We start from the raw sequence: 26,276 nt of genomic DNA, 5'->3' as shown, positions 1-26,276 counted from the left end.
ACAGCTGCTTCTTTACAGCACTGGTCTGGAAACGGCATCCATGGGCTAGAACTCAGTCACATATATGGTCACTTTAATTCAAGAGAGGCTGGTAAGAGTAGCCCAGCTGTGCACCAGGAATAAGAGAAGCATGTGGTTTTGTTGAACAGCTAGCAGTGTGACACAAGCTGTGTAAGCAGTTCAGGTTTGATCATGGAATTAATAAGCCATTGATGGCAAAGGAGTAAAATATTTTTCATTTTAGAAGTCATTCAATCAGCAGCAAAGAGAATGCTATGCAATGTTGGATGGATAGAAATGTTATTCAGTGAGACAAAAAGAGGCACCAGTTTTTGGGAGAAGTGCGGAAGCTGAATTCAACTTGGGACATGTTGAATACGAGGTGGTTTAGGATCACCAGGTGATGATGCAGATATATGCTCTAGTCAACTACTCTGAAGTCTAAGGCTCAGGAAAGAAACCTGAACTGAGATACAGACTTGTGAGTTTTCAATTTATGGACATAGCCATGGGATTGGGTAGAAAACACCAATATATAAGGAACAGACAGAGGAAGAGAAACTGGCAAAGGGACTGAGCGGGAACATCCCAAGAGAGAAGAAAGAGCAGCAGAGCGTGGTGTCGTAGATGCCATGGAAAGAGATTATTATTTTGAGGAGGCAGTGGTCAACAGTGTCAAAGCAAGGTAATCAATTTTATGAAAAAGAGGTTGTGGGTGAACATGCTGGCTATTCTGTCTGCCTTCTGTTTTCTCCCCTTCTCTGTCCCTGGAGGCTGAGCCCTGGAGACTTTATCGCTTGGGCTCCCTTGCCCTCTGCCTTCCAAGTGAGCTTGGCCAGTGGAAGGCAACGGCAGGTCAGAAGGCAGAAGGGGGCAGGATATTTTTCCCATTCCCTCCATGCTTTGGTGTCTGGTCTTGGGAAGCAGGTGCATTCCACTTTGTCTTTAGTTCCCACCAGGAGTCCTCTTCTCCCTGGTTCTAGTTCTCATTATTCTAGTTCCTTCTTTGTCTCTTCATTCCCAGGAATGATCACGAATTCCCACTGTCCCTGCTCTTTGAGAGCATCACCGTCACATGTTTGGTGCCTACATCACTGTAAGTAACCCCTTCTTTTGAACCATCTGGGATGGATTCTGCTTCCTACTGGCATGCTGATTGATACAATAATTTTAGCAGTAAGTTAGAAACCAAATTGCAATGGGTTGAAATCTGAGTAGGTGGTGAAGGAGGAGTTAGACTTCCAAGGAGTTGGGCTGTGGAATTAATCTCTCACTCCTTTCCCCCTGGGGAAGAGAAAGGAAAGAGATAGGACAACTACTGGAGAAACTCTGAAGTGGAGGGAGGAGTTCATTCTGTCCCAAAGTGGAAGAGACTTGTTTATGTCTAAATGCTAATAGAAAATGGCCAATAGAGAAGGGCATATTGTTGATGTTTGAGAGTAGGGGATTCATTTATTGTCTGAAGTGTATGAGAAGGCAGAAGGATTTGGGGCACAGAACACAGATGGTGGGATTTGCCTTAGGTGAGGGGTGGATCACCTTATCCACTGTAACTGGAGGAGGGATGGAGGACAGGATGGGTGGGGGGACAAGTAAGTTTGGAGGTTTGGTATTAGGAAGTTGAGAGAGTTCTTGCCTGAGGACTTCTGTGGGGTTTTTTGTTTGTTTTTTTCTGTAATCACAGAAAATTCAGAGAGTAGAATTAATATAGGGATGGGTATTTGCTAGGCAAATGTGATGGAAGTACAATGAGGTGAGGAAATTGAGAACACTGGCAAGTGGTGGCCTAAAGGAATGTAAGCTATATAGAAATAAGGTGAATGCAGAGAGGTACTGATGGGGGAACAACAGGGGTTAAGGACTGGTGATTCAGTGAGGTTTAAGATCAGATTTATAAGGAGTAATCTGAGTAAGATCTGAAAATGTAGGAAAATTTGTCAGAAGGGGAAATGTCTGAATTTCTGATTTCAGAGATGGAAGAATTTTGGATGACAAGATTTGGGATATGACTCAAGAGTGCACGACTGAAGTGCAGTGCATGTAAAGGTCCCGGGAGATGTGGACAATGACGGAGCACTTGGGATGGAGAGAAAGGAAAGTATTCGAAATCACTATTTCAATGAAGGGGAAAGTGATTGGGAAAACATCTCCCCCTGTTCTAGAAGCTGCTAGCATTTTTCTTGTTATCCTAATCTAACATCCCACTGCTACGTCCCCCTCAGAACCCTGGGCCTCATGTGATTGTGCCACATGGGAACCCTTGCCCCAGGCCTAGAGCTCAGCTTTCTCCTCCACCTCCTCTCCCATGCCATGTCAGGGGCTCACTGCTGAGAGAGTCTCAGCTCCCACTTTCCACATGGTGGGGGAACTGGTTCTGGGGATACAGCAGGGGATAAGCTCCTACTCTGGCTGGCAGGGCTTGTTGGCGTGAGGGTGACACCGTTTACAAGTCCCTATGACTTGAGCTAGGAGTTAAAGGTCTGAGCGCGTCATTTTTGGTAGGCTCTCCAGTGCACTCAGAAGCATCACTGCTATTTCTGGTAGCATAGTAGTCATCTGGCCTCTTTAGGGCTTCAGAAAGCATTTCATCCCAGTCACCCTTGGGTGATGAAGCATGATGTCACAGCACAGCATGATTTCTTACATCTCGCTTCCCCTTGGAAAGGAGATCACTACTGTGTTCAAAGCTAAGGACATGGCCAAACCAACCTCGGAATCCCAGTTGGAGGGGCTGTTTCTTAGGATTACTTCCCACGCCAAGTATCATATCAGTCAGAGTCCATTAGTAAAACAATCACAAGTACCTTACCAGAGAAAATATAAAGAATTGGTTAAACAGATATTTAAGAACTGAAAAGCACACATGCTTCACAGAGATAACTACTGAGATCAGTTCCATACAACCCCTGGCACTAGGGAAACAAGGGATAGAGTCTGGGGTTATGAGAATTTAGACTTTTGGAGGAAGGGATCTGCAGAATTAGGACCCAGATCTTTGAGGGCGGAAAACCACCCAGTTGCTGCTAGAACCTCTGTGGGGTCAACTAGTTCTGCGAGTGTGTCAAAAAGAGTTAGGGGCTAGAACCCACTGCCATTACCTGAGATGAAGAGCTGTTGTGTGGCAACACTGTCCTCGTAGGGGACCAAACAAGAAGGAACAAGTCCCTTCTCTCGTCTCCTGCCTTCCGACCTCCCTCTAGTGGTACATATTGGTACAACTACCTGCTGGAAAAGACCTAGTGGTTTTGCAGTGTCCCAGCCACAAAATCACAGAGCAAAATATAGAAGCGTGGGATTGAAGCTCAGAGGCTGTAGCTAGATGGGCCAAAAGTACTTGCCTTTGAATATATTGGTGCATACACACACACATACACACACACGCTCCTAAGACTTTGGTACATACTATTTTGGCATTAAAAATATTTTTTCTCTCATTACAATAGCAATACATATTTATTTCCTTTAAATAGAAAATACAAATGAGCTCATAGAAGAAAAAAGACCCATCCTACTGCTGGAAAGATAATCATTGTTAATACTTTCATTTAGTTTCTTCCAGATCTTTTTCTCAATGTGTAGACATGTATTTTTTCATGGAATCACATTATGCATAGAGTTTTCTAAAGTGCTTTAAAAATGCTTTCCTGTATCACCAAAAATTGTTCACATCAATGCATATTTCCTTATTTACAATGGTTTCCAAATTGTTCTTAGAAAGTGTCTTATGAGCCATCTTTAGGAGCCTGGGTAGGAGGCCCTGTGTTCTACCATATACTCTTATCCACTACAATTCTACTGCCCAAATATTAGGAAACAACTCGTTCACTGTGTGAATACCATTTTCCATTTTCATGATGACATCAACAAAGGATCACTTATCTAAAATTGTGTCTAAAGCCTAGTAACATGGGACAACATGCTTTTCACTCTTTGACAGTACCTAAAAATTATTTTAATCTATATTTCTTGGATTACTGATGAGATAGACAAGGTTTTATATATTTAACAGTCAGTTGTGTCTGTGGCAGTCTTTCTTTGAAGACCAGAAAATTTTAAAGCGTGCCCCTAAAACCTTACTTTCTAACGTATATAGCCCATGCCTCTTGCACATACTCCAGTTCAAGAATGCTCTGATTTCAAATACCCACCGCTTACCTGGAGCCCCATCTCCCTGCCCTCTACTCTTGGTAATGATCACAAATCCTCCTCCACTGACAACACAGAAGCTCTTTTCCAGGGCCCCCTCATTTACCCATTACCCCACCCCAAACATATCCACATCTAAAACTATCTTTATTTTTCTTTCTGGCTCAGAGAAAAAAGGCTTTTCAAAATTTGTCAACCCTCTACCTAAGCACTTGATCCTATCTCTGCTCATCTCCTCTGGGACCTGAATGGTGCCTGGCAAACAGCTGATGCTCAAATAGTTGGTTGAATAATAAATAATGGGTCTTGCTCCATCAACCCCCTCCCCTTTATCTCTTTAGCATGTCCATCTTCTCTCACTCTTTCAGCTCTTTTCCCTTAGCCTATATGTGTGATCAAATTCCTGTCCGTGACGGTCAGTTTCATGTGTCAATTTGGCTAGGCTCTAGTACCCAGTTACTCAATTAAATTGTGGCCTAAGTGTTGCTGTAAAGATACTCTGTAGATGTGATTATGAGCTACAATCAGTTGACTTTATGTAAAGGAGATTATTGGGTAACTTGGGTGAGCCTGATCTACTCAGTTTAAAAGGCCGGAAGAACAGAACTGAGGTTTCCCTGCAGACAGGGAGGAAGAAATCCCACCTGTGGACGGCAGCTTCGGCTCCTGCCTGAGAGTTTCCAGCCTGCGCTTCCTGATGGCCAGCCCTACAGACTTCAGACTTGACTATCCAGCCCCAACAATCATGTAAGCCAATTTCTTTCAATAAATCCCTTAAAAATTACATATACATATATCTCCTACTGCTTCTGTTTGACTGGTGGAACCCTGACTGATAACATTATCCTTAAAATCAGAACAAAACAATACCGTGCTTGATTCTCCATCCTACTGTTACTATATGAACTGTCTTCCCTTCTCATCTAAGCCTTTAAAACATCCGATAATCACCATCTCTACTTCCTCTCTGCAATCACCCCTGAGCTATAGTCCCATTTATTCATCTGGTGAATCGGACATATTCTTGTGGACATCCCACGGGCAACCTCAAACTCAGTACATCGAAAGTTACCTCATTAACACTGCCTAAATCCACTTTTCAATGGTATCTCACAAACTCAAGGTAAAAATCTGGAAGTCATACTAGATACCTAACTATCAAAATACCAGACATCCAAATAAGTCATACTGTCCATCTGCAGAGCCAGTGTCTGAACTGAGTCCCTCATGATGTCTTGCCTCAGCTTTTGTAATGCCGTACCTCCAGCCTCATCTTTAAGTCTGTTCTCCAGTGTGCTCCTCCTCTGATGCAAGGTGACTGAAATTGCCCTGCCTGACTCAGTGACTCCTTTATCACCTACAGCAACCCTGCCCACCATCACAAGGTGCTTTAAAAAACACAGATTAGAGTCCTACTCAGACCTAATGAATTCAAATTTCCAAAGTGGGGCCTGAATACTATTTTTAAAAGCTATCCGGGTAGTTCTGATCAGCCAGATTCAAGAACCACTGGTCTTCAGGGTAAAATCCCAATTCTGCCCATGATCTGACACCACTACTCCCAGCTTCATCCCGCAGCACATCACGCTCCAGCTACACTCACCCAGCACAGGTGCGTCTTCCAACCCATGCTGATGAACACCTCTCACCAGGAATGTCCTATTTCCTTATCTGCCTGGGAAAACACTATTTATTCTTCAAAGACTCTATTCAAGCACCATCTGGTCTCTTATTCTGCCAGTGAGTATTGATAAACTCATGAAATTGGACACATTAAATAGGTGTGGTTCTTCGTATATCAATTATACCTCCATAAAGCTGTTAAAACTTATTGAGGTGCTACTATATGCCAGGCTCTGAGCAAAGCATTGATAGAAAGATCGGTAAGCTAGTGCTGCCTTCAGTAAACTCTCATGCCACTGGAGGATACATACAAATATACAATTTAATACAACAAAGTGAGGTAAATTTTGTGAGAGTCTGTGGTAGGCTGAATAACGCCCTCCCTCAAATAATGTCCACATCCCAATCCCCAGAATCTGTGAATATATTACTTTACATTGCAAAACAGATTTTGTAGATATGATTAAGATTCTGAGATGGGGAGATTATCCCATTATTTTGGTGGGCTCAATATAATCACTAGAGTCCTTTTAAGGAGGCAGGCAGGAGGGTGAGAGAGAGGGTGGAGGGAGGCTGGAAGATGCTATGCTACTGAGTTTGAAAGTGGAGAAGGGAGACATGCATTGAAAAATGCAGGTGGCCCTTAGAAGCTGGACAAAGCAAGGACGTGAATTCTCCACTAGAGCCCCCGTAAGGAGCCAGCCCCGCTGACTCTAGTCCAGTGAGACTGATGTTGGACTTCTGACCTTCAGAAATGTAATGTAATGATTGTATTGCTGGTTTTAAGTGATTATGTTTGCAGTAATTAGTTACAGCAGGAACGGGGAGCTAAAACCGAGGCCAACACGGGGCACTGCAGCAGTGCCTAAGTGGCTCTGGAGCGGGGAGGAAGGTTCGGGAAGAATCAATCACCAGAGGCGCTGACACCGGAGCCGAGGAGGGGAGGCTGTGCTTCAGGACGGCCCGGGCGGAGCAGGCACGAGGCGCACAGGGCGCGCGGGACGCGTTTCAATAAGGCAGTGCTGCTGACATTAAACATTAGGGATAGAATCAACAATATTAGTTCTGGGAAATGTTTATTTGTATGCCAGGCACTGTTCTAAAGCATTTACAACTCTGAGGTGCGGACTATCATTGTCTTCCTTTTACTACAGGGATACTAAGGTTTAGAGGCGGTAGGTAACTGTCCTGAAACCACAGAGCCACCGGGCAGAGCTTCCATTAGCGCCTTGGCGCTGCGTCTCCAGAGCCCACGAAGTGCCCGCACCCACGGCCACAGGCGCCCGGCGGCTGGGAAGGCGCCCCAGCGCCGAGGCCGAGCGCACGGTGGTAGCGGCGCGGCGAGCGGAGCAGCCTCCGGAGGACGGAACGCGGGGCCCGCCCGCTTCCACGCTGCCCTGAGGCGCCCGCGGGCTCGCTGCGGCTCCAGGCAGGGGAGCTTGGCCGTCTCAAAGCAAATCCCTCCCGTGTCAGACTCTACTTCGCACGGTCTCCGCCTCACTGCTTCCTTTCCCCGCAATGTCTGCGTCAGACGTGGGGGTGCGTGCACCAACTCAATCTGGGCCCCAGTTAACACACCCGTGAAATGCCGAGAAGTTAGCTCCAAACTCGGCTGTGCCTTAAATCCCCCGGTGGGTAAGCATCTCGGGGGCCTGACGGTCGTACCGGGACAGGCGCTCCCCCAGGACACTCCCGGGCGATGCTGTTCGCGCCCAGGTTTGGGTGATAACCCGGGTCCTTTCCGGGACTCAGGGTTCGGGCCCCGGTTCCGGGAAGGACGCTCCGCCCCGCCCCGCCCCGCCTCCGGGCCGCCCTCTTCCTCCCCCGATTAGTCTCCTCTCCCCCCCCCCGTCCCGCGGCGGCCCCGCGGTTCCCGCCCAGCTCCGCCTTCCCCAGCCCCTCCCCCGCCTCGCAAGATGGCTGCGGCAGCGCGGGGCCCCGAGCCTTGGAACCGCGTGCGCATCCCGAAGGCGGGGAGCCGCAGCGCGGTGACCGTGCGGGACCCCGGCGGGGCGCTGGGTGAGTGACGCCCGGGAGAGGGGCGCCGGCGGAGGTGGCGCCGGGCGGCGGCCACGTGCGCGGGGGCGGGGCCTCCTGGGCGCGGGCGCTGGGAAGGGCCGCGGGCCCCGCGAGGGGGCTGCGCCCCGCGGTTGCCGAGGGGCTTTGGCGGGCCTGTGGCTCCGCCGCCCCTCCGCGGGCCCGGCGGGGGCGGGGGAGGGGGGAGGGGCAGGCGCGGCCTGGCACCTGGGCTCGCGCCGGCCGCCGGAGCCCCGTCTACCCTCAGTCAGTTGCCTGCCCTCCGCCTCGGGGCAGCCGGGAGTCAGGCGCTCGACTGACACCGCGCTTTCCGGGCCTCGGGTTTCTCATTTGTAAAATGGGGTGTCCTCCCTGCCCGTCACAGGTTGTTGGTAGCATCTAACGATGCTCTTTTTAATCTTTTTGCAATCACCAACAAGTTACCGTGTAAAATCGCAGCAATCTAGGTTTCCTGAGACAGTTTCAATTTTAAATGCTCTGCTCTATGATCACCCTGTGTGACTAGTTTATCATTATATTCCCGGAAACCAGTACAGTACCTGGCATACAGTAGGCACTCAAGCAATGCAAGCAAAGAGAATGGTTGCGTACTACTGTTGGCAGACACTGTGCCCTGCTGTTGGGTTTAAAATTACGGTCACAGCCTGGCCCATGCGGCCTAGTGGCTGAGCATGACCCATGCACCAGAAGGTCGGGGTTCAGTTCACGGCGGGGACAGGCCGGTTGCGGCTCAATCCCCAGTAGGGGGCGTGCAGGAGGCAGCTTATCAATGACTCATCATTGATGTTTCTCCCTCTCCCTCTCTCTGAAATCAAGTAAAAGTAAATAAATGAAATTATGGTCACTGACTATATTTAGAATAGACATAAACAAGCATTTTTTTGACCACACAGAAGTTTACAATTTAATCTGTCGAACAGCAATATTTATAGTTAAAAACAAGCTTGTGAAAAGTACTTGGCAGCATATATGATAGATTAGTTTAAAGATTTCTTTCAATTTTTCAATTGCAGTTGACATACAATATTATATTACTTTCTGGTATACCACATAGTGTTAAGACATTGATGTAACTTATGAAGTAATCACCCTATAAGTCTAGTGTGGGGTAGAGTGCTCTTAAAGTGTTTTAGCAATGTATGATAGTATTGCCATTTTTAGGCAGTAGGCCATTGTAGTTAGGAGGCTGGCTCAGGAGCCAGATTGCCTAAGTTTGAATTCTGGTTCTTCCCCTTGCTGGGAAAGAAATTTTGAGAAGTTGGAAAATGGTGAGACATGATATAAAGTCCAGAAATCAAGGGAATGTCTGTTAAAAAAGTATGTATATCTTTATATCACATCATATTGTATATCTTTACATACCATGATTTCAATAGTCTTTCATAGGAATACTTTGTAGTTAGTCATTTGGTGCACACTTACACCTTATGTACCTTGAAGGCGGGGCACATATTGTATACTTCTCTAAACCCCCCATTTTGTTGTGCAGAAAAGCAAGACAGAATGAATGGGTAAATGCATGCTCTTAAAAGTCAAATATACTGTATTTGGGTACCACTTTAAAATAAGACTATATTAAGAAAAGAGAAACTAGCATGGTAATTGGAAATTACTTGATGAATGCCTCACTGAACAGAGGCTCAGCGGAGATAACTGCTTCCTAGTCGGGAAAGCTATGTGTTCTGTATGGCTCTAAGGAGAGCACTAGCATCCTGGATGGAAGTGACACAAAGGCAGATTTCTACACAACATCGAGAACTTGCTTTTGTCCCAACTACCTGAAGCCTGAAGAGTTTGCCTTGGGGGTGGGGAGTAAGTTGGTGAATTTCCACACCTAATAGAAATCCTGTTAAGGAATTTTTCAAAAGAGGAAGAAGGAAGATAATCTGTAAACCACTAAGATTGCGGGTTTGATCCCAGGGCACATAAAAGAATCAACCAGTGAATGCATAAATAAGTGGAACAACAAATCGATGTCTCTTTCTCACTCTCTCAAATCAATAAAAAAAATAAAATATCTTAAAAAAATAAACTAAGATGCTTCTTTCAGTGTATTTTTATGTAATACACTTAATGCAGAAATACATATTAAAGCTTATTAAAGTTCTCTGCTTTAGAACTTTGTATTGCAGCTGTAATTAAAGAATGTTGGCGTGTTACACTGTCACTGAAGAGCCAAACCTTAGATGCAGAAACAGATGTGTTGTGTGCAGTCCTTTACAGCAATCACAACAGAATGGGCCGCCACAAGCCCCATTTGGCTCTTAAACAGGTAAGGAGGAAGCCCTGTGTTTGAGACTCAACAGGTTTACTTGATGAAGATGGAGATTACACTACTACTTAATATGTAGTTGTTTATGGAAACTGAGTAAATTACTTGTGACTTATAAGAACTTTCTTTCCCAGTCTTGTTTCTAGGGGGTAATTTTCATAAAAAGTTTTCATTAGACACAATCTATTATAAATTACAGTGCCTTTGCCTAGTTCAAAGTACAGTGATTTGATCAAGACAAAGTGTGGAATTAAAAAATAACTTCCTGGGCATAATCAAAATCATAAAATCATAAAAAGAACAAAGTTGTAGTTTATCTATTGCGGGTTATATAATCTAATTGGTAGTATATTAGAGTAAATGGGTATATAACAAATTGTGTGAAGTGTTTCATGTAGTTTTTAGAGTTTAAGACAAAACTGGGCCCTCCAGTTTAGGGACTGCACCAAAGAATGGAGCCTCCTAAGCTGAGTTCTTTATATTCTCACTCATTGATTCACTTTATTATTTCTGCAAGTATTTTTTGTAACTTTCTATGTGTCAGACACTATGCTTAGTACTTGGCATACAGGGGAGAAAAAGACACAGTCTCTAAACTTGCTGACTCATGTTCTCTGGTTAATTTTCTACTCCCATTATTTAAGGTAAAAAAGATAAAGATTTGTCCATCAGAGAAAGATGAGGGATCATGATCTTAAGTTTTTGCGACGGGGCAGCTTTTATCTCCTTCTGAGTCTTTAATTCCAAAACCAGACTTCGAATGAACAAATTTCTCCTCCTGGATTCCACGTTGTAAATAATTATCCAGTCAGAAAAATGTCCTGTTCCACTTTCTTTGCTGCTTCCTTTTCTGTAGCTCTGCCATCTAGTCAGTTGATCAGTCAAAACTGTCTCTGCACCTAATCCCTTCTTTTAGTTCTGGCTGCATCTTTTTTTAACCTTGTGGACTTTTAGTTGTCTTGCTATCCTAACTGATCTTTCCTCCATTCTGGCATATTCTATAAAGCAAAGTCAGATTAATCATCCTAAAACAAAGCTTTGTTTTTTTTTTAGTCCTCACTAAGGATAATTTTTTCATTGCTTTTGCAGAGAGAGTGGAAGGGGGAGAGAGAAAGAAACATTGATGTGAGAGAGACATGTTGATTAGTTGCCTCCTGCACATACCCTGACTGGGACCAAGGATGGAGCCTGCAACCGAGGTATGGCACGGGCCCTTGACCGGAATTGAACCTGAGACCCTTCATTTCAACGGCTGACGCTCTAACCACTGAACCAAACCTGCTAGGGCACAGCTTTGATTTTTAATGGTTCTCTTCTGTCTCCTGAATAAAGACCAAACCTTGTAGGTTGGCTTACAGGATCCTCCAAGATCTGTTCTCTTTGGTTTTCCTGGTTCAGGCTTCTCTTTTGGCTTCATCTATTTTACACTCCAGGTAACCTGAATTCTTCATGAGTCCTCACCATGTTTGTTCTTCACCTGAGCCTTTGCTTACCTGGTCCTGTATGTTTGGAATGCCTAGTCCCTCCATCTCCACCTGTTAAAGGCCTCCGCATCCTCCAAGTCCCATTTCAAGCCTTCCCAGCAGTAATAACTTTTTCCCAAGGGGTAACATGAGTGTTTATTATGGTAATTTCATTTTAAGTTGCATCCTTCTGATTAGTGTTGTTGAACTCCTCTTGTTATGATTCTTGGCTATTTGGGCCTCCTGTTTGTGCTTCTCTTAGGGCATTTAGCGCAGTCTGTGTTGCAGTACAGGTATTTGTGTACATGTTTTATGTTCCCTACCATCCCTTAGAGTAGAGAACATGTCTCATGCTGCTTCTGCAACTATTACTACTACTGCCTAATATCTGCCTAACATATCAGTTTACAGAGAACTTTCATCTACTTTAAGATTTATGTTTTCTACCTTCAAAAGCTAGATACCAGAATTAGCTTCACTCTAACAATGTTCCCCAGTGGAGCACAGAAAAGTCTTGATTCCTCTCTGTGTGACAGTACTTTGAGTATATAGAGACTGTTCTTATGTTCCTCCATGTTCTCTCTTCCTCGCTAAACTTCTCAAAAATCCTACCCCCCAACTTTGTTTGAATCATAGCTCACTTACTGTGTTTCCCAGGTGCTTTACCATCTTAGTTTGTCAGTACTTCTCTCAAAGGATGGTGTCCAGAATTAAAAAATGATACAGAGCTGATCCCGTGGGATTTAAGGATTGTCGCCACCATAGTTCTGAAAACTATCCTGTTAAGAGAGAATCTATAACTTTGATTGGATTTTTTGTAGTATATACATAGCTCTGGCAAGATACTATCTTTGCCAGTATCAGTGACCATCCAGGTCTTGACATCCTTCAGTCTGGATGCAGTCCCATGCAGGCTCTTTGTGTGATATTTCCTGAGGACCACAGAATTCTTGCCACATTTTGTACAATGGATATCTTTTACCCTCTTTTCAATAAAAAATGTTATTGAATGCCTACTCAATGCTTGGTACTCAGTACACTGGTGGATAAAATAGACAAAATATATTGCTCTCATGGAACTTAGTTGAGAGGAGAAAGGCAGTTAATCAAATGCCAGATGATAAGTGCTATGGAGAAAAAGAAAGCAGACAAGGGGGAGTGCTGAGGGGACTGCAATTTTAAATAAGGCATATCAATTTTTATTTTACTATTTAATTTACATATATGTGTATGTTTCTAATTTACTAATAGATTTTTAGCAACTAGAGATTGGGAAGTGTTTTATGTACGGTTTTATTTCTCAGCATACCTTGCACGTAGTAGGTGTTCAGTTTACATCTGTAAGTGAATAAACTGGTCACTTTCCTCATTTCTGTGGCACTTACAGTTGAAATTTGTAGTTAATTATACCATATTAATAGTTTTACTATTTGAAATCATGTTGCTTTAGAAAAAGTATAATTGTGAGAATAATCTTGTACTTATTTTGATCCACTTTATAGCATCACGTATAATAAATTCTTAGTTATAATCTGATTTGAGAAATTTGTTTGGCTGAATAAATGTCAGATTTTTAACCAGAAGCAATCACTTGGGTTATAGAGTTCTTTACCCTTAAATAAAAGGTATTCTGTGGTATTCAATGTACTTCCATACTTTGAAATTTTGGATTTCTTTGCTTTGCTGGTCACATCAGTAGCTTTGTTTGTATTACATACATATGAATTGCTGCTTTTCCCCTTCAGGTTGAACAGTGTTTAAAACGTTTGAAAAACATGAATTTGGAGGGTTCAGTTCAAGAGCTCTCTGAGTTGTTTTCTTCCAAGTAAGTGTTTTGTGATGGGCTTTGTGGTGAGAACTCTGTCTTGCTGTGATCTCCCTTTGGATTTTTTCTGCTTGGTGTTGGATTATAACCATATACATCAGCTGTACAAATGTTGTTTTAATAAGGGTCACCTGGTATTTGTGGCAGTCTCCCTTTGTTGGGTTGTGGGAGGGACCCATGTGACTTGAAATCTGGGACGTGATAAGATTATGTTGAAACATCAGTGTCCATAAACTTCAGTGAGTCATTATTGAGCAAAACCACCTCAAACTGAGCTTAAAGCACCTCTGCACTTGAAAACTGCTATACAAGTGCTTCATATTTAATAGTGAAAGTTTTCTAGTTTTAATAATGAATGTACTTTTCTATTTTTGTCAAGTGAAAACCAGCCTGTAGCCACCAAAGCGTGTGTCATCCCTAGCCAACCAGTGGTGGAATTGGTGTTGATGAAGATTTTGGGAGCCTGCAAATTGTTACTTCGCTTATTAGACTGTTGTTGCAAGACATTTCTGTATCCTTCAATCAACTGACATACCTTCTCAATTGGAATTGCTTGGATAAATTTAGTAGTATTTCTGTTTGAAAGCTAGGGGGTCTGTAGGAGTTATAACGTATGAGAATTCTTAAAATTTTGCTTCTTGGCCGCCTTTTCCTGGGAATTGCCTGACACAACCATTGCCAGAGATTGCCTGTCTCGCTCTGGTATGTATTATCCTAAGGGCACCGACAGAAATTCTTAAGCTTAGAAACTAAAACTTGGACACTAAATTTAATCATGAGAGCTCTAGCAGAGTTTAAGTTTCCACGAGTTAAATAGAACATGTTTTAAGGCTTTAATTCCTCAAGAAAATTCTTTCCATTTCCAACCTCATTCTTTCATAAGTGTAACTTAGAAAATCCAAATTACTTTGGTTTTGTTTTCCAATTTTAACTTAATTCTCCAGCCTGACTGTGAAACACCTCGGTTTGCAAGAATTTATCATTTTAAACCTTGTGATGGTTGGGCTAGTGAGCAGATTATGGTATGTATGTAAACATCTCTGAAATCCTTCATTTCTTTTTCATCCCTTTAACTCAGCCTAGGTTTCTCATTGTTTTTCATATTTGTTTTCCCATGGGATGCTGAAGTTGTGGGAGTTCTGTTTCATTTGATCAGAGTTTATGTGGGGTGGATTTGGAAGCTAAGTGTTGATGGTTATGTCAAAAGATTAGGCTTTAAATCTGAAGCCAAGAGATCACCTCAGCCGTACACAATTTAAGCAAATGAATTACGATGATTAGCAACTGCAATAATAAAAAAAAATGGTTGCTGTACTCACACAGCAACTGGCCCATTTAGAATGAAAGTATTCCTGTACAGCCTGTATCACTTGATTGTTTTTGCCTTTAGATTTCTAATTTTTAATGGCATGACCTTCCTTATGTGCTCCAGATTATTTTTTGCCACCTGCAACACCACTGCTTTTTTCTTTCTCTTTTTACTAAATACCTTTACTACTTAATTAACTAGAGCCATTTCTGTATCTTGCAAACAAGATCTGTGAGTAATACAGAGACCTCTCCTGCTCAAGGACTAGAATGTAACGCATCTGGAAAGAAATACCGTTGTGTTTTGAGGTATAGTTAGTTGATATAAAGAACACTGGTAGCTGCAAACCAAAGAGACTTTCTCTTGAATCTCTCAATATATATTCTGAAACTTATTTGATGGATAATTGGACTCTGAATCTGCCCATTTTGTAAAGAGACCTGTTTTGGGCCATTTTAGACAACTAGAATTATCATCTCTAATTTGAATTAAAACTAAAAGCAAACAAGCCCTGGCCCAGTAGCTCAGTTGGCTAGAGCATTCCAATTCACCAAGGTTGTGGGTTCAGTCCCTGGTCGGGGCACATACAAGAATCAAATGAATGCATAAATAAGTGGAACAACAAATTGATGTCTCTCTCTCTCCTTCCCTTCCTCCTCCTCTCTCTCTCAAAAACACAAATAAATAAAAATTAATTTTTAAAAACCCTAAAAACAAAAATTCTGCCTTTGGAAATTAAAAACCTTGCTTTGCTGTCTTAACCTGTATGTCTTAAATACTATTTCCAGTCAGCTTGTTTGTATTCTGCTTATTCTTGGTCAGAGGTAACAATGTTAAAATTACCAATCATATTATTTTATAGTGTCAAACATTCATTATTCTTTCCTATAATGAAAATAACTAAGTTTTACTGATGACAACAATAAAACATGTTTAAGAAATTTTAAAAAGTAGAAAAAATGTGAAGAACCTGAAATCTACCTCAAATCTCACCACCTAGATAATACCAAACTTAGGATTTTGATGCACATCCTCTGAGACAGCTTTCTGTTTAGTACTTTATTTAGTTTTAAGTACATTTTGTACTTGGGTTTTTCTGTTAAGGCTAGACTATTCTGGTTAATTTGCAAATATGTGCTATAGAGTTTTTTTATCTGTAGGGGCAGATTGATAGGCATTTATTTTCAGCTTTGAATTGTTGTGGTTATGTAATCTACAAATTATAATTACTGGTTAATTCATGAGCTCCTATTTCTTTCTCTAGGGTTCTCTATAAAGGTGTTTTAAAAAGGCTGGTTTCTTTATATGAGCCACTGTTTGGATTGCTTCAAGAGATCTCTAGGATTCAACCATTGCCTTACTTCAAAGATTTTACCTTTCCTTCTGATATTGTTGAATTTTTAGGACAGCCCTATCTTGAGGTCTTTGAGAAAAAAATGCCTACAGCTTTTGCAGCTAAAGGAGTAACTAAATTGCTAAATAAGCTGTTCTTAACAAAAGAGAAATCACCAGGGTGCAGTGAAGAAACTTTACTTAGGATTTCCAAAAAAGCTAATCAAATGAAGATCAATACACAGACTAATGTGGATCTTGGACAGCCAGTAAAGAATAAGAAAATCTTCAAAGGTAATAGGCTTTGATATAGCACATACTAAAAAGAAAAATGTTGAAATTACACTATAATCATGGATTGTACAGAAAGAAATATGTACCTTTTAATTTTAACACACATTATCTTTAGAGATGTATGGTAATACCTGTGTTTTCTAAGCTTGAGCATTTAAAGTTGTTTGTTTCTGTTGTTGTTTCATAGTTTTTTGCTTGCTTCCTTCACTTCTTTTGTAGTAATTTGGCAAGAAATATTGTCATGCACATAAGAATTTGTTGATTTGAAAATAGTATGCCTAAGTTATTGTATTTGATCTTTCCCTCTCCACAGAAAAGTCATCAGATTTTGATGTGAGGGCTTTCTGCAAACAGCTGAAACACAGAGCTATTCAGGTTTGGCTTATTTTAATATAGCTTATGATTTCTTCTAATTTACAGAGTAGATGCCACTTACCAAGAACAGAGATTGAATCTTACTTGTGTTTTTATCCCTGCCTCTAAGCTTAGTACCATCTTAGTTCGCAGTCTGTGCTTCTGAATGGAGGCACTCCAAGGAATTTTAGTGCATCCAGTTAATTCAGTTAATAGAATGCCTTCAGACAGATTTTAGTAAGAGGTTTGCTAAAATTTTAAAGTGACCCTAGGATCCATTGTAGGTGTGGATTGTACTGTAGCTAAGAGTATGGGCCCTGCAGTCCGATAGAAATGCTTTGAGTCCTGGCTTCGGTTTGCACTAGCTGTGTGACCTTATGTAAGCTTCTTGACCTGCCCATACATATGCTTTCTAATAGTATGTATCTCATAGGGTTGAGCCAGTTTTAATGAATGTAAAGTGTTCAGCACAGAGTCAGGAGTATGGCAGGCACTTATCTGGTGTTAGATGTTATTAGCAACTTTCAGTATCATCCTCCCCCTCATCCTTTGTCATGAGGCTTCTCTTTCTTCCTGTCAGGTTCAAGCTTTAACATGATCCCTCTTAGTCAGTGTCTGTAAATTGTTTGTTCTGGACCTAGCAATAATATATATCAGTGTCACCCTCTTTTATCTGGTAACCCCTTGACTTCTGTTGCCCAAATTGAGGCATAGAAAGGACAGGAAACTTGCTCAGGCTATGGGGCAGAGCTGGGGTTTGAATGCAGGCAGCTTGGTTTCATAGTCTGTTCTTTACCATTTACACCAGTCCCCAAAATAGTTTTGTCAACTCTGTGTTAAGCACTGTGACTCTCTGTGGCCCTTGAAACTTCTGTAGTCCGTTCACCTATTCCTAGGTTTTGAAGCTGATTGGTCAGCATCCCTCTTATGCATGACTATCACTACCACATTTTTAGCAATTAGCACTAATGTACTTAGTTTGCTTTCAAGTAAGACTTCTTTAACCAATCACCAACACAAAGCATTAGTAGGGTCTACTGTTATATTTTCTATCACTTTTTTATATTCTTGAGGGTGAGAAATTTGGAAGAAGGTAAGCATTGATTGAAGGACAGAAGTAGACCTAATAGGTGGCATATTTTCACAAACTATATAAGTTGATAAAATTCAAACCTGACTTGATACAGAAAGGTGGATTGAAGAGACAAAGGTACCACATCAAGAGATGGTTGAATTGGAATTGGAAAGGTTACTCAGTTAAGTATTTTTTAACAGATGCTCAGCAGTCATCCCTGTCTTCACTTCTTCAGTGACATTTATAATCCATCACTGAGGAGGGTGGCTTGGGGTACAGAAATCAGTGAAGAACAAGTTGTGGGAGTCCAGTAGGACACAGGAGAAGGGCTCTTCAGTGATTTTCCCCCACTGATACGCTTTGACCAATAGTTAATCATGTGGAGTTTTATCTTATGTGTTAGAATATTTACAGTTTCCTGTGTTCAACTGAATTCAGTTGTAGAGGGGATCTGTTGCAGCACAGAGGGGAAAACATTTTTATGTTAGGAGCAGTGGATAAAAAAGTCTTTTAGGACAAAAGGAGTACAGTGAGCTAAAAAAATGTTTTTTGGTGTTTTTTTTTTAAAAAGACAATTCAGTAACAAATCATATATTTTCTCACCTTCCCATATTTCAGGAGGCGAGCTTTGAATTTAAGTATCCTCAGCCCCAACTAAAGGCAACCAAACATTCTTCTCAGAAAGTGATAGGAACTTCCTGTGCCAAAAGTTTTGTGCAAAGATTCCAAGAGGCTGAGACTTTCATACAACTTTCTGAAGAAATCCAAATGGCGATTCTGTGGTGCAGGAGCAAAAAACTCAAGGCTCAGGCTTCCTTTCTGGGCAACAAACTTCTTAAAAGTAATCGCCTTAAACATGTGGAAGCTCAAGGTTATAGGTAGGTATATTACAAAAATTACATTCCTTTTTTTGTTGTCATTTAGGGCAAAAATATATATCTAAGTCAGCTTTCTTTCAAATGGGATGTTCAGTAGCCCGAGGGGGGCTAAAAGTGAGATCCATTCAAACTGCAATTTTATTTGCTGCTTTTGTCGGACAAAGTTATATCTCTGGGAGGAGTAAAGTAAACTTGGTTAATTGGTTTTATTCATTTATGCTCTTCACCACACCACCCATTCATTCAGAAGCAATAGGAGTATCTGGGGATAGAAATGTGTGTAAGACAGACTTAATCCTCACAGAGCTCTAGCTTTAGTAGGAAAGATGGCCCGTCTGCTCACAGCTCCAGAGCAGCAGGATGAATGTGTGGGAGCAGGAGCAGAAGGTACCTGCCTTCTACAAGTGCACACACCAGACTCAGAGGTCAGTGTCAGGTAATGTTCGTTCACAGGATCTAGACTCTCTGTGTATTGATTTCTTACTTTCATAGAACGGATGGTCATCTTTGTGAACCAGTCAGTATTGCTTGAAATAATACATGAAGTTAGACACTTTAGGGTTTTATTTTAATTGAAAAAATAATAGATGCTGATCATAATAATATCAGCCACAAATGACTAAAGATCCATATATCCCCTTCACAGAGGCAGTCCTTTTGACCAGTTTTAAAAAATTATTTATGTTCTTATTGATTTCAGAGAGAACAAGGGAGAGGGAGAGAGAGAGATGGAAACATCAATGATGAGAGTCATTGATTGGCTGCCTCCTGCATGCCCCCGACTGGGGATTGAGCCCGCAACCCAGGCATGTGCCCTGACCGGGAACTGAACCACGATCTCCTGGATCCTTGGTCAATGCTCAACCACAGCCATGCCTGGCCGGGCTCGTCAATTTATTTTGTTTCATAGATTCCACATATAAATGAGATCATGTGATATTTTTCTCTCTGGCTGGCTTATTTCTCTTAGCATAATATTCTCCAGGTCCATCCATGCTGTCTCAAAATCTACTTCATGTCCACAGTAACTGGGATAGGCAGTATTATTCCCATTGTATAGATAAAGAAATGAAGCATTTTGTTCAGGGTGTTGGAGATTTAGAAGTCAATTCAGATCCTCTGGTTCTTCTGTTTTCATCCTGTTTCCATTTCAACTGGGAAATATACCTACCCTCTCCCCACTTAAAAATCTTAGCTTATATTAAGATAACAGTTTGGAGACAGAGATCATGAATTACTAACATTATAAAGGGCTTCCACAGAGTTCTATATTTGTTTAAAAAGGAAGAGGGGTGGGTGTTGGGGTAGGAAGTACAGACCCATGCTAATCTTTTTGAAGTCTGTCGCACAGTGAGGCAGCTAGCAAGGTACCCGATGCACTTTGTGGCAGTGCATCCTTTTCAGAGCAAAACACCTACAGCAGTCAGCTATTTGAGTTCTGAATCCGCGTACTTGAGGAGGACAGATGGATCACAAATTGGGTAGCTTGAGGCACTCAGCTTTCTGTGCTCAAAGCCCTGTCTATTCTTATGTAAACTCCCTCTTCACTGTTATTCCTGTTTCCTTATTCAGTTCCTGCTACAACTCGGAGTTGTTTATCCAGAAATGGGCGCATGCACCCTCACAGACTTTTTCCTGTTGGAGATACACCCTTTCCCCAGTTCCACACCTATTAATTACATTATGAACAGATCAGCAATTATCAGGAGAAAGCTCTGGCACTAAAGTATGGAGGTATCTCACCGTTCAGCTACCTTGCCAGGTAGTGGCAGGAGGTGCTTTACTTTGGGAATATGACTGGGACACATTTGCCTACAACCTGAATGGGGGACATTGTGCTCTGAAAACACAGATTTGGGTTGAAGCACCTATTTCCTTATTTTTCATCATGATCTGGGGTTGTACACAGGCATGGGACTTAGATAAACTGTGTATTTTTGCTGGAAGTTGGTAAAAAGGAGATAAATTAAAAGTTTTTGGGAATGTTTTCTTTGCCATTTTAACAATCTCAGATTTTTCCTTTCTCTCTGTCCTTTAAAGTTTGCCCAAGAAACTAGAGTGTATGAAAACATCGATTTGCAACTGCCTTCTACGTGGCTCGGGTAGCAAAACTTCAAAGCATCATCCGAGACTAAGAAGATCACAGAATAAATTTTTACTGAGACAGAGAAAACCACAGAGGAAGATGCAGTCAACGCTTTTAAAGGAAATTCAGCAGTCCCCTCAAGGGACTCAGAGTTCTACAGATACCAGTAAATGGAGATTCTCACACTGTGCAGTTCATAGAACTAACCTCTATCCTAACAGTAAGCAACTCTTGAGTAGCAGAGTTTCAAATCCTGTCATACAAACCAAGGAGAAACAAAATCATGAAAATCTTATAGGAAGCAGTGACAGTAAAGCTGATTCATGGACAGTGATGCAAATAAAAAAACATAATACACCAGGAACCATTAAGGAGACAGATGACATTGATGACATTTTTGCTTTAGTGGGAGTTTAGATGCTCACTGTGAGACTTTTTAGTGACCAGCAAACTATTCCAGTATTCTGCTGTTTTAAGTGGAACTCCTGAGATGTGGAAAGATCTGAAAGCACCACTTGGACTCAGAGATTTACTGCCATATTGTATAGCAGTTCGTTTGAATTCAATAAACATTTATAGTAGCTTTGTGTCATTTAATTAGCGGATATCTGAATGTTAATCAAATTTGACTTTGACTAAATGCCAGGTGTTAAGATGAAAAATACCATATCGTACCCTTGAAAAGCAGATGAAATTCCTTCCCTGACTGAAACTAGTAGGTCCCTGAAAAACTGGATAATTTTATGACTTACCAGGAAATTAGGGCCTGAATAATTAGGTTTGCAAAAACCTACTCGGAGCCTTAAGATAAATGGAGAGTTAGAGGTGGGGGGGGGGGGGGGAGGGGTAGCAAGGAATCACCCAAAAGGCCATTTTGGTCTTACTGGCTCTGTTATAGGTAAGTCCACTTCTGAACACCAAAGTTTGTAGCTGCTAGTGGGAGTGCTGTCTTGTTGATACATTAGAATTGACCAGCTAAGGAACTCAGAAGTTTTGCCATTAATTGTTTTATCAGGGAATGGTCACAACCATTATTTCACTTTATTCACCTTATTTCATAGAAGAGGATATTAAAACGCAGGGGGCAGTTGATCAATGATGTTTCTCATTGGTATTTCTATCCCTCTCCCCCTCTCTCTAAAAATCAATAAAAATATATTTAATAATAAAATGCTTTTGGAATTGTTTATAGGATTTTGGGGTTTATTTATTTATAGGGTACAAGTGACTGACTCCAGAAAGGATATGTAACTCATGGTTATACGTGAAATACAACAGGATAACAGTACAAGTAGGTGAGAAAGGTAAATGAAAAAGTAAAACTAGGAGACACAATAGACCCAGATATGAGGCTAAACATAAATTTATAATTTGGGACTGATGCTGTCAACTAATATTTGTATGTTGCTTGTTCAACTGTTCTAAGATGGTAACTCTAATGTATTTTCAAATGATGTAAAGTTTGAGGTAATTTTTCAAACATTCTAGCTTACTAGAAAGGTTAATAAGCTGCTCTTTGTTAAGTAGGTTGTAGCCTTAAGTTTTATGTTATATACAGACTTACAAAAAATAAATAAAACAGTGCCTTTGTATGTACTGCATCCTTCCTTTCCTCAGCCATCCTATCATTTTCTTCTATTTCCTTTCCCTTCTTTATCTGGCCTTGTTCTTTCCCTGTTCTGCTTTCTGCATGTTTTCCCCCTTATCTGTACCAGTGGTTCTCAAACTTTAGGCTGTTTGAGAATGACCTAGTGGGTTGTTTAAAAGTGCTGATTCTCAGTCTCTCCTAAGATAAACACAGCCAGGGAATGGAGCCAGAAGTTTGTGATTTAACTAGGAGCCCAGGTGATTTTGGTGCAAGGAGCCTGAAATGTAGTCAGATAAACACTGGTTTAGTTTCCTTTCCCAGAGGCTGAACACCCTGATTTAATTCAGAGTTCTTAATCGGGTTACCTTACAGTTTATTTCTCCTAGCTTCCTACCAAGTGGCAGTAGCTACTAAGTGCCTTAAAACATGGACAATACCAAGGAGATCTCATTCATGACAAGTCTAGAAATAGCCATCAGCTTCTAAGACTCTAAGACTTAAGGTCCAGTCTTCTGCTTTTATTTGCATATGACTCTACTGAGCTAGTCAGTCTCCCTGAACTTAGGTTCCTTCATCTGAAATGGCATTATTGTTCAAGAATCATAAACTTTTACAGTTAAGAGACTGGAGATGATCCCTCATTGGAAAAACCAGAGTGGTTCAGTGAGTTGTCCAAGAAGGTAAAACTATAAAGCCCTAATTGGACTGCAAGCCTAGCACTTTTTAATTTCATTAATATTCCTTTGGAGTAAGTTTCTTCACCTTCCCTTTCTCATCTTGTGCCCCTTACAATTCTGAGAAAAATCCAAAAGACTTCGTATGATGTGCCTACAAAATGATACTTTGTATATATTTACAAGGAAAGTAGTATTCTATATCAGTTAATTTTCCAGACAAATTAAAATGTTTTAAAATTTTTTAAGTGAAATCTAAAAACCATAACTTACCTAGTAAATTAGATTAGAAACTAGTTAGTGTCATCATAGTGAATGCCAATTTAATCACTTCTGGTGGCATTAGAACACTCAGGTCATTTATGAGAGAAGAGTGGTGAAACTTCCAAGTGTCTTCAAATCCTCTTGACCTTATTTCAGCCACTGCCATGATGACCAATTTGGAGTAGGACTAGACAACTGCACCTTGCCTCCTGCTCCAGGGACCTCTCACTTCCTACCTCCTGGCTTCTGACAAGCTGCAGAAACTGCTTGGCCCTTGGACATGTACAACTCCCCCCTTCAAAGACAATTCAGAGGCACATTTCATAAGGCTTCTCAGGTCCCTCAAGATCAAGCACTAGTGCCTATGTAGTATCCAACTCAATGCATCCTTGATTAGCTTTCCTTCCTTTGGTTTCATTTCTCCATCACACCCCTTTCCTGGGATCACTTAAATAAACAACTGCACGCAAATCTTGGGCTATGCTTTTAGGAGAAACAAGGGTAAGACAAGCAGTAAAGTAACACTGGCAGGCAGAAAGATAACTTCTAAGAAAGATAATTCAGTTGTCATCATATATTTTACTTTGCAAATACCTATATAAAAATGATTTTCTTTTTTTTTTAGCCCAACACGCTGCTGGTTAGAATAGACCAGTGCTATCAACTATAAAACTGAAAATACATTCAGAATTGAATTTTCTAAAGCCCCAGAACTGTTTTACAGTCTTAATTTTTTATCTAGTGCTATTGCTATAACAATACTCAGCCTCACTTTGAGAAGCTAAGCCACTTACATGAATAGGTCAGTACCATCTTCACAAAAATCCTTTCCATTAACTCTAGTTCAAAGTAAGGCTTTATCTTTCCATTCTGAATCTTAATGTACTGTTTCTAAACAGTCCTACTGACTTTGTTCTCATCCTCTGTAAACCAGTTTAAAAGAGTTTTCTTATTTTTTGTCTTTCACTAGAGAAAATGTTACTTCCTCCATGACGAGATATCTGATAAACCTGCCTGTGTGTTTTACTGTATTCTGGGGTTGGTTTCCCTTTACAAATATGCATAGTATGCAGATGTCCTTTTTCCATATAATATACCACATTAATCTTCATAGCTTGTGGGGTTAAAGTTACAAATGAAGCTCAAAATCAAGTAATTAGCACAAGGTCCAACATATAAAAAATAATAGAACTGGAACTTGAATTCTACTCTTCTGATTTTGAATCCCATGTTTACCTGAAGGTAACTGATTCCAGCCTGAATTTATTGGTGTTTCCAGCGTGGACCAACTGAAATTTTATCAAGAATAGTGTTTTGTTTTTTCAAATATTCAAACAAGGACTCAGAAAAAAGATAAATTATAGCCATACATAGGAGCATTTATCTTCAACCTGCCTATCAGTGCTTAGCAGAAAAGTAACTCCTTTTTTATCTTCTCTTTTAATATTTAAAATATATACATAAAAGACATTTTCCTTAAAAGGCAAAGCCCAATAAATAACATGCCAAATTCTTCTCTACACAGCAGTAAACAGGTTTTCACCTTTATGGACTTCTATATGCTGCTGGTTTGTCAGTTTGTTAAAATATAGGAAAAACTGCTAGTATCTGTTCTAATAAATGGCATAATTTAATAATTTATAAACCTTTTTCCCCCTAGGCACAAATTCATTCTTGCTTTGGGAAGATATAGGTTTTAAAGCTGAACTGATCCTCTGCAATTACAGATACACAACATTTAAAACAATGTTGAAATGCTAGGTGTTTTACTCCAGCTGGCATAAAAAATGTTGAGTCTTCAGCTAAACTAGATGCCGTTAATTAGTCTTAAGATTTCCTGTTATATTTGCTATAAAGCATCTCAACAGATGGATTCCAGAATAGGTCACAGCACTGTGAAAAGAAAAGAAAAATCATTTTCTCTCTTACTTCAGAGGCAGTAACAGATCTGAATTCATCTAACTTAAAAAATTGTTTACAAACTGTGAGTTCCATGTATGAAAGACAACATCTTAATTTGGCCTACCTTACCTCTCTTCCCCAGCCTCTTGTATTCTAAATCTAGTGGGCCACACTTTCTGATCTATTTCCATCATGATTCTAAAATTTCACCATACCTACTATTTTGTTTTTTATTTGCCAAACTAAAAGTTTTTTTTTAATGGAGGAATAATTGACATAACTATATTAGTTTCAGGTGTACAACATAATGATTTAATATTTGTAGATACTGCAAAAAGATTACAGTAAGTCTAGTTAATATCCATCACTGTACATAATTACAAAATTTTTTTCTTGTGATGCGTACTTTTAAGATCTACTCTCTTAAGGGTAGGAGGGAGGGAGGGAGGAAGGGAAATAAAAAGAAAAAAAGATACTCTTAGTAACTTTCAAATATGCAATACAGTAAGTAGTATTAGCTATAGTTCTATGCCATCCTGTATATTACATCCAGGACTTATATTACAACTGGAAGCTTATACCTTTTGACCCCTCTTCACCCACTTCTCCCTCCACCCATCCCCCACCTCTGGTAACCACTAATCTCTTCACTTTACCTATGAACTTGGTTTTCTGTTGTTTAAATTCCACATATAAATGACATCATATGGTGTTTGTCTTTCTCTATTTCACTTAGTATAATGCCTTCAAGGTCCATCCACAAATGGGCAAACGGGCAAGATTTCATTCTTTTTTACAGCCAAATAGTATTCCATTGTGTATTTAACCACCTCTTCCTTATTCATCCATTGATGCACACTTAGGTTGCTTCTATATCCTGGCTATTGAAAAAATGTGGTTGGTGGACATGGGGATACATATATCTTTTCGAATATGTTTTCATTTTTACTGGATAAATATCGAGAAATGGAACAGCTGGATCAAATGGTGGTTTTATTTTTAATTTTTTGAGGAACCTCCATACTTTTTTCCATAATAGCAGTACCAATTTCCATTCCCACCAACAGGGCACAAGGGTTCCCTTTTCTGCACATCCTCTACAACACTTGTTTCTTGTCTTTTTGATAACAGCCATTCTAATAGGCATGAGGGGA

General features: G+C 40.7%; 2 protein-coding genes across 4 annotated transcripts in view; one reads left to right on the top strand and one right to left on the bottom strand.

Annotated features, from left to right (window-relative positions):
- GTPBP8 (GTP binding protein 8) overlaps positions 1-26,276 on the bottom strand; it is a 93,154-nt gene that overhangs the window by 54,021 nt on the left and 12,857 nt on the right. Inside the window, exon 6 of one of the 3 annotated variants that reach the window (XM_087818162.1) lies at positions 23,480-25,144. The exons of 1 other annotated variant lie outside the window; for it this stretch is intronic. In XM_087818162.1, coding sequence (XP_087674288.1) covers positions 25,048-25,144 — 97 coding nt within the window. In that variant the 3' untranslated portion in view covers positions 23,480-25,047. Of the gene's footprint in view, positions 1-23,479; positions 25,145-26,276 lie in introns of those variants that run through there. One more of the 3 variants, XM_016200218.2, reaches the window with a different exon arrangement.
- RMP64 (ribonuclease MRP subunit p64) lies at positions 7,674-22,290 on the top strand. Its single transcript, XM_087818160.1, has 9 exons — positions 7,674-7,788; positions 9,924-10,078; positions 13,287-13,366; positions 13,746-13,877; positions 14,311-14,388; positions 15,940-16,301; positions 16,615-16,676; positions 18,349-18,608; positions 20,649-22,290. Exons 1-9 carry the CDS (start codon positions 7,686-7,688, stop codon positions 21,109-21,111), a joined length of 1,695 nt encoding a protein of 564 aa, XP_087674286.1. The 5' UTR covers positions 7,674-7,685; the 3' UTR covers positions 21,112-22,290.

Source organism: Miniopterus natalensis, chromosome 6 (assembly GCF_054644295.1).
Source record: "Miniopterus natalensis isolate mMinNat1 chromosome 6, mMinNat1.hap1, whole genome shotgun sequence".
Classification (NCBI taxonomy): Eukaryota; Metazoa; Chordata; class Mammalia; order Chiroptera; family Miniopteridae; genus Miniopterus; species Miniopterus natalensis.
This window is presented reverse-complemented; position numbering and strand designations above follow the sequence as displayed.

Coding starts and splice junctions, on each gene's coding strand:
- RMP64 (XM_087818160.1), top strand. CDS start 7,686: ATGGCTGCGGCAGCGCGGGGCCCCGAGCCTTGGAACCGCGTGCGCATC. Junction 16,302..16,614: donor GAATAAGAAAATCTTCAAAG/GTAATAGGCTTT, acceptor CCCTCTCCACAG/AAAAGTCATCAGATTTTGAT. Junction 18,609..20,648: donor GTGGAAGCTCAAGGTTATAG/GTAGGTATATTA, acceptor TGTCCTTTAAAG/TTTGCCCAAGAAACTAGAGT.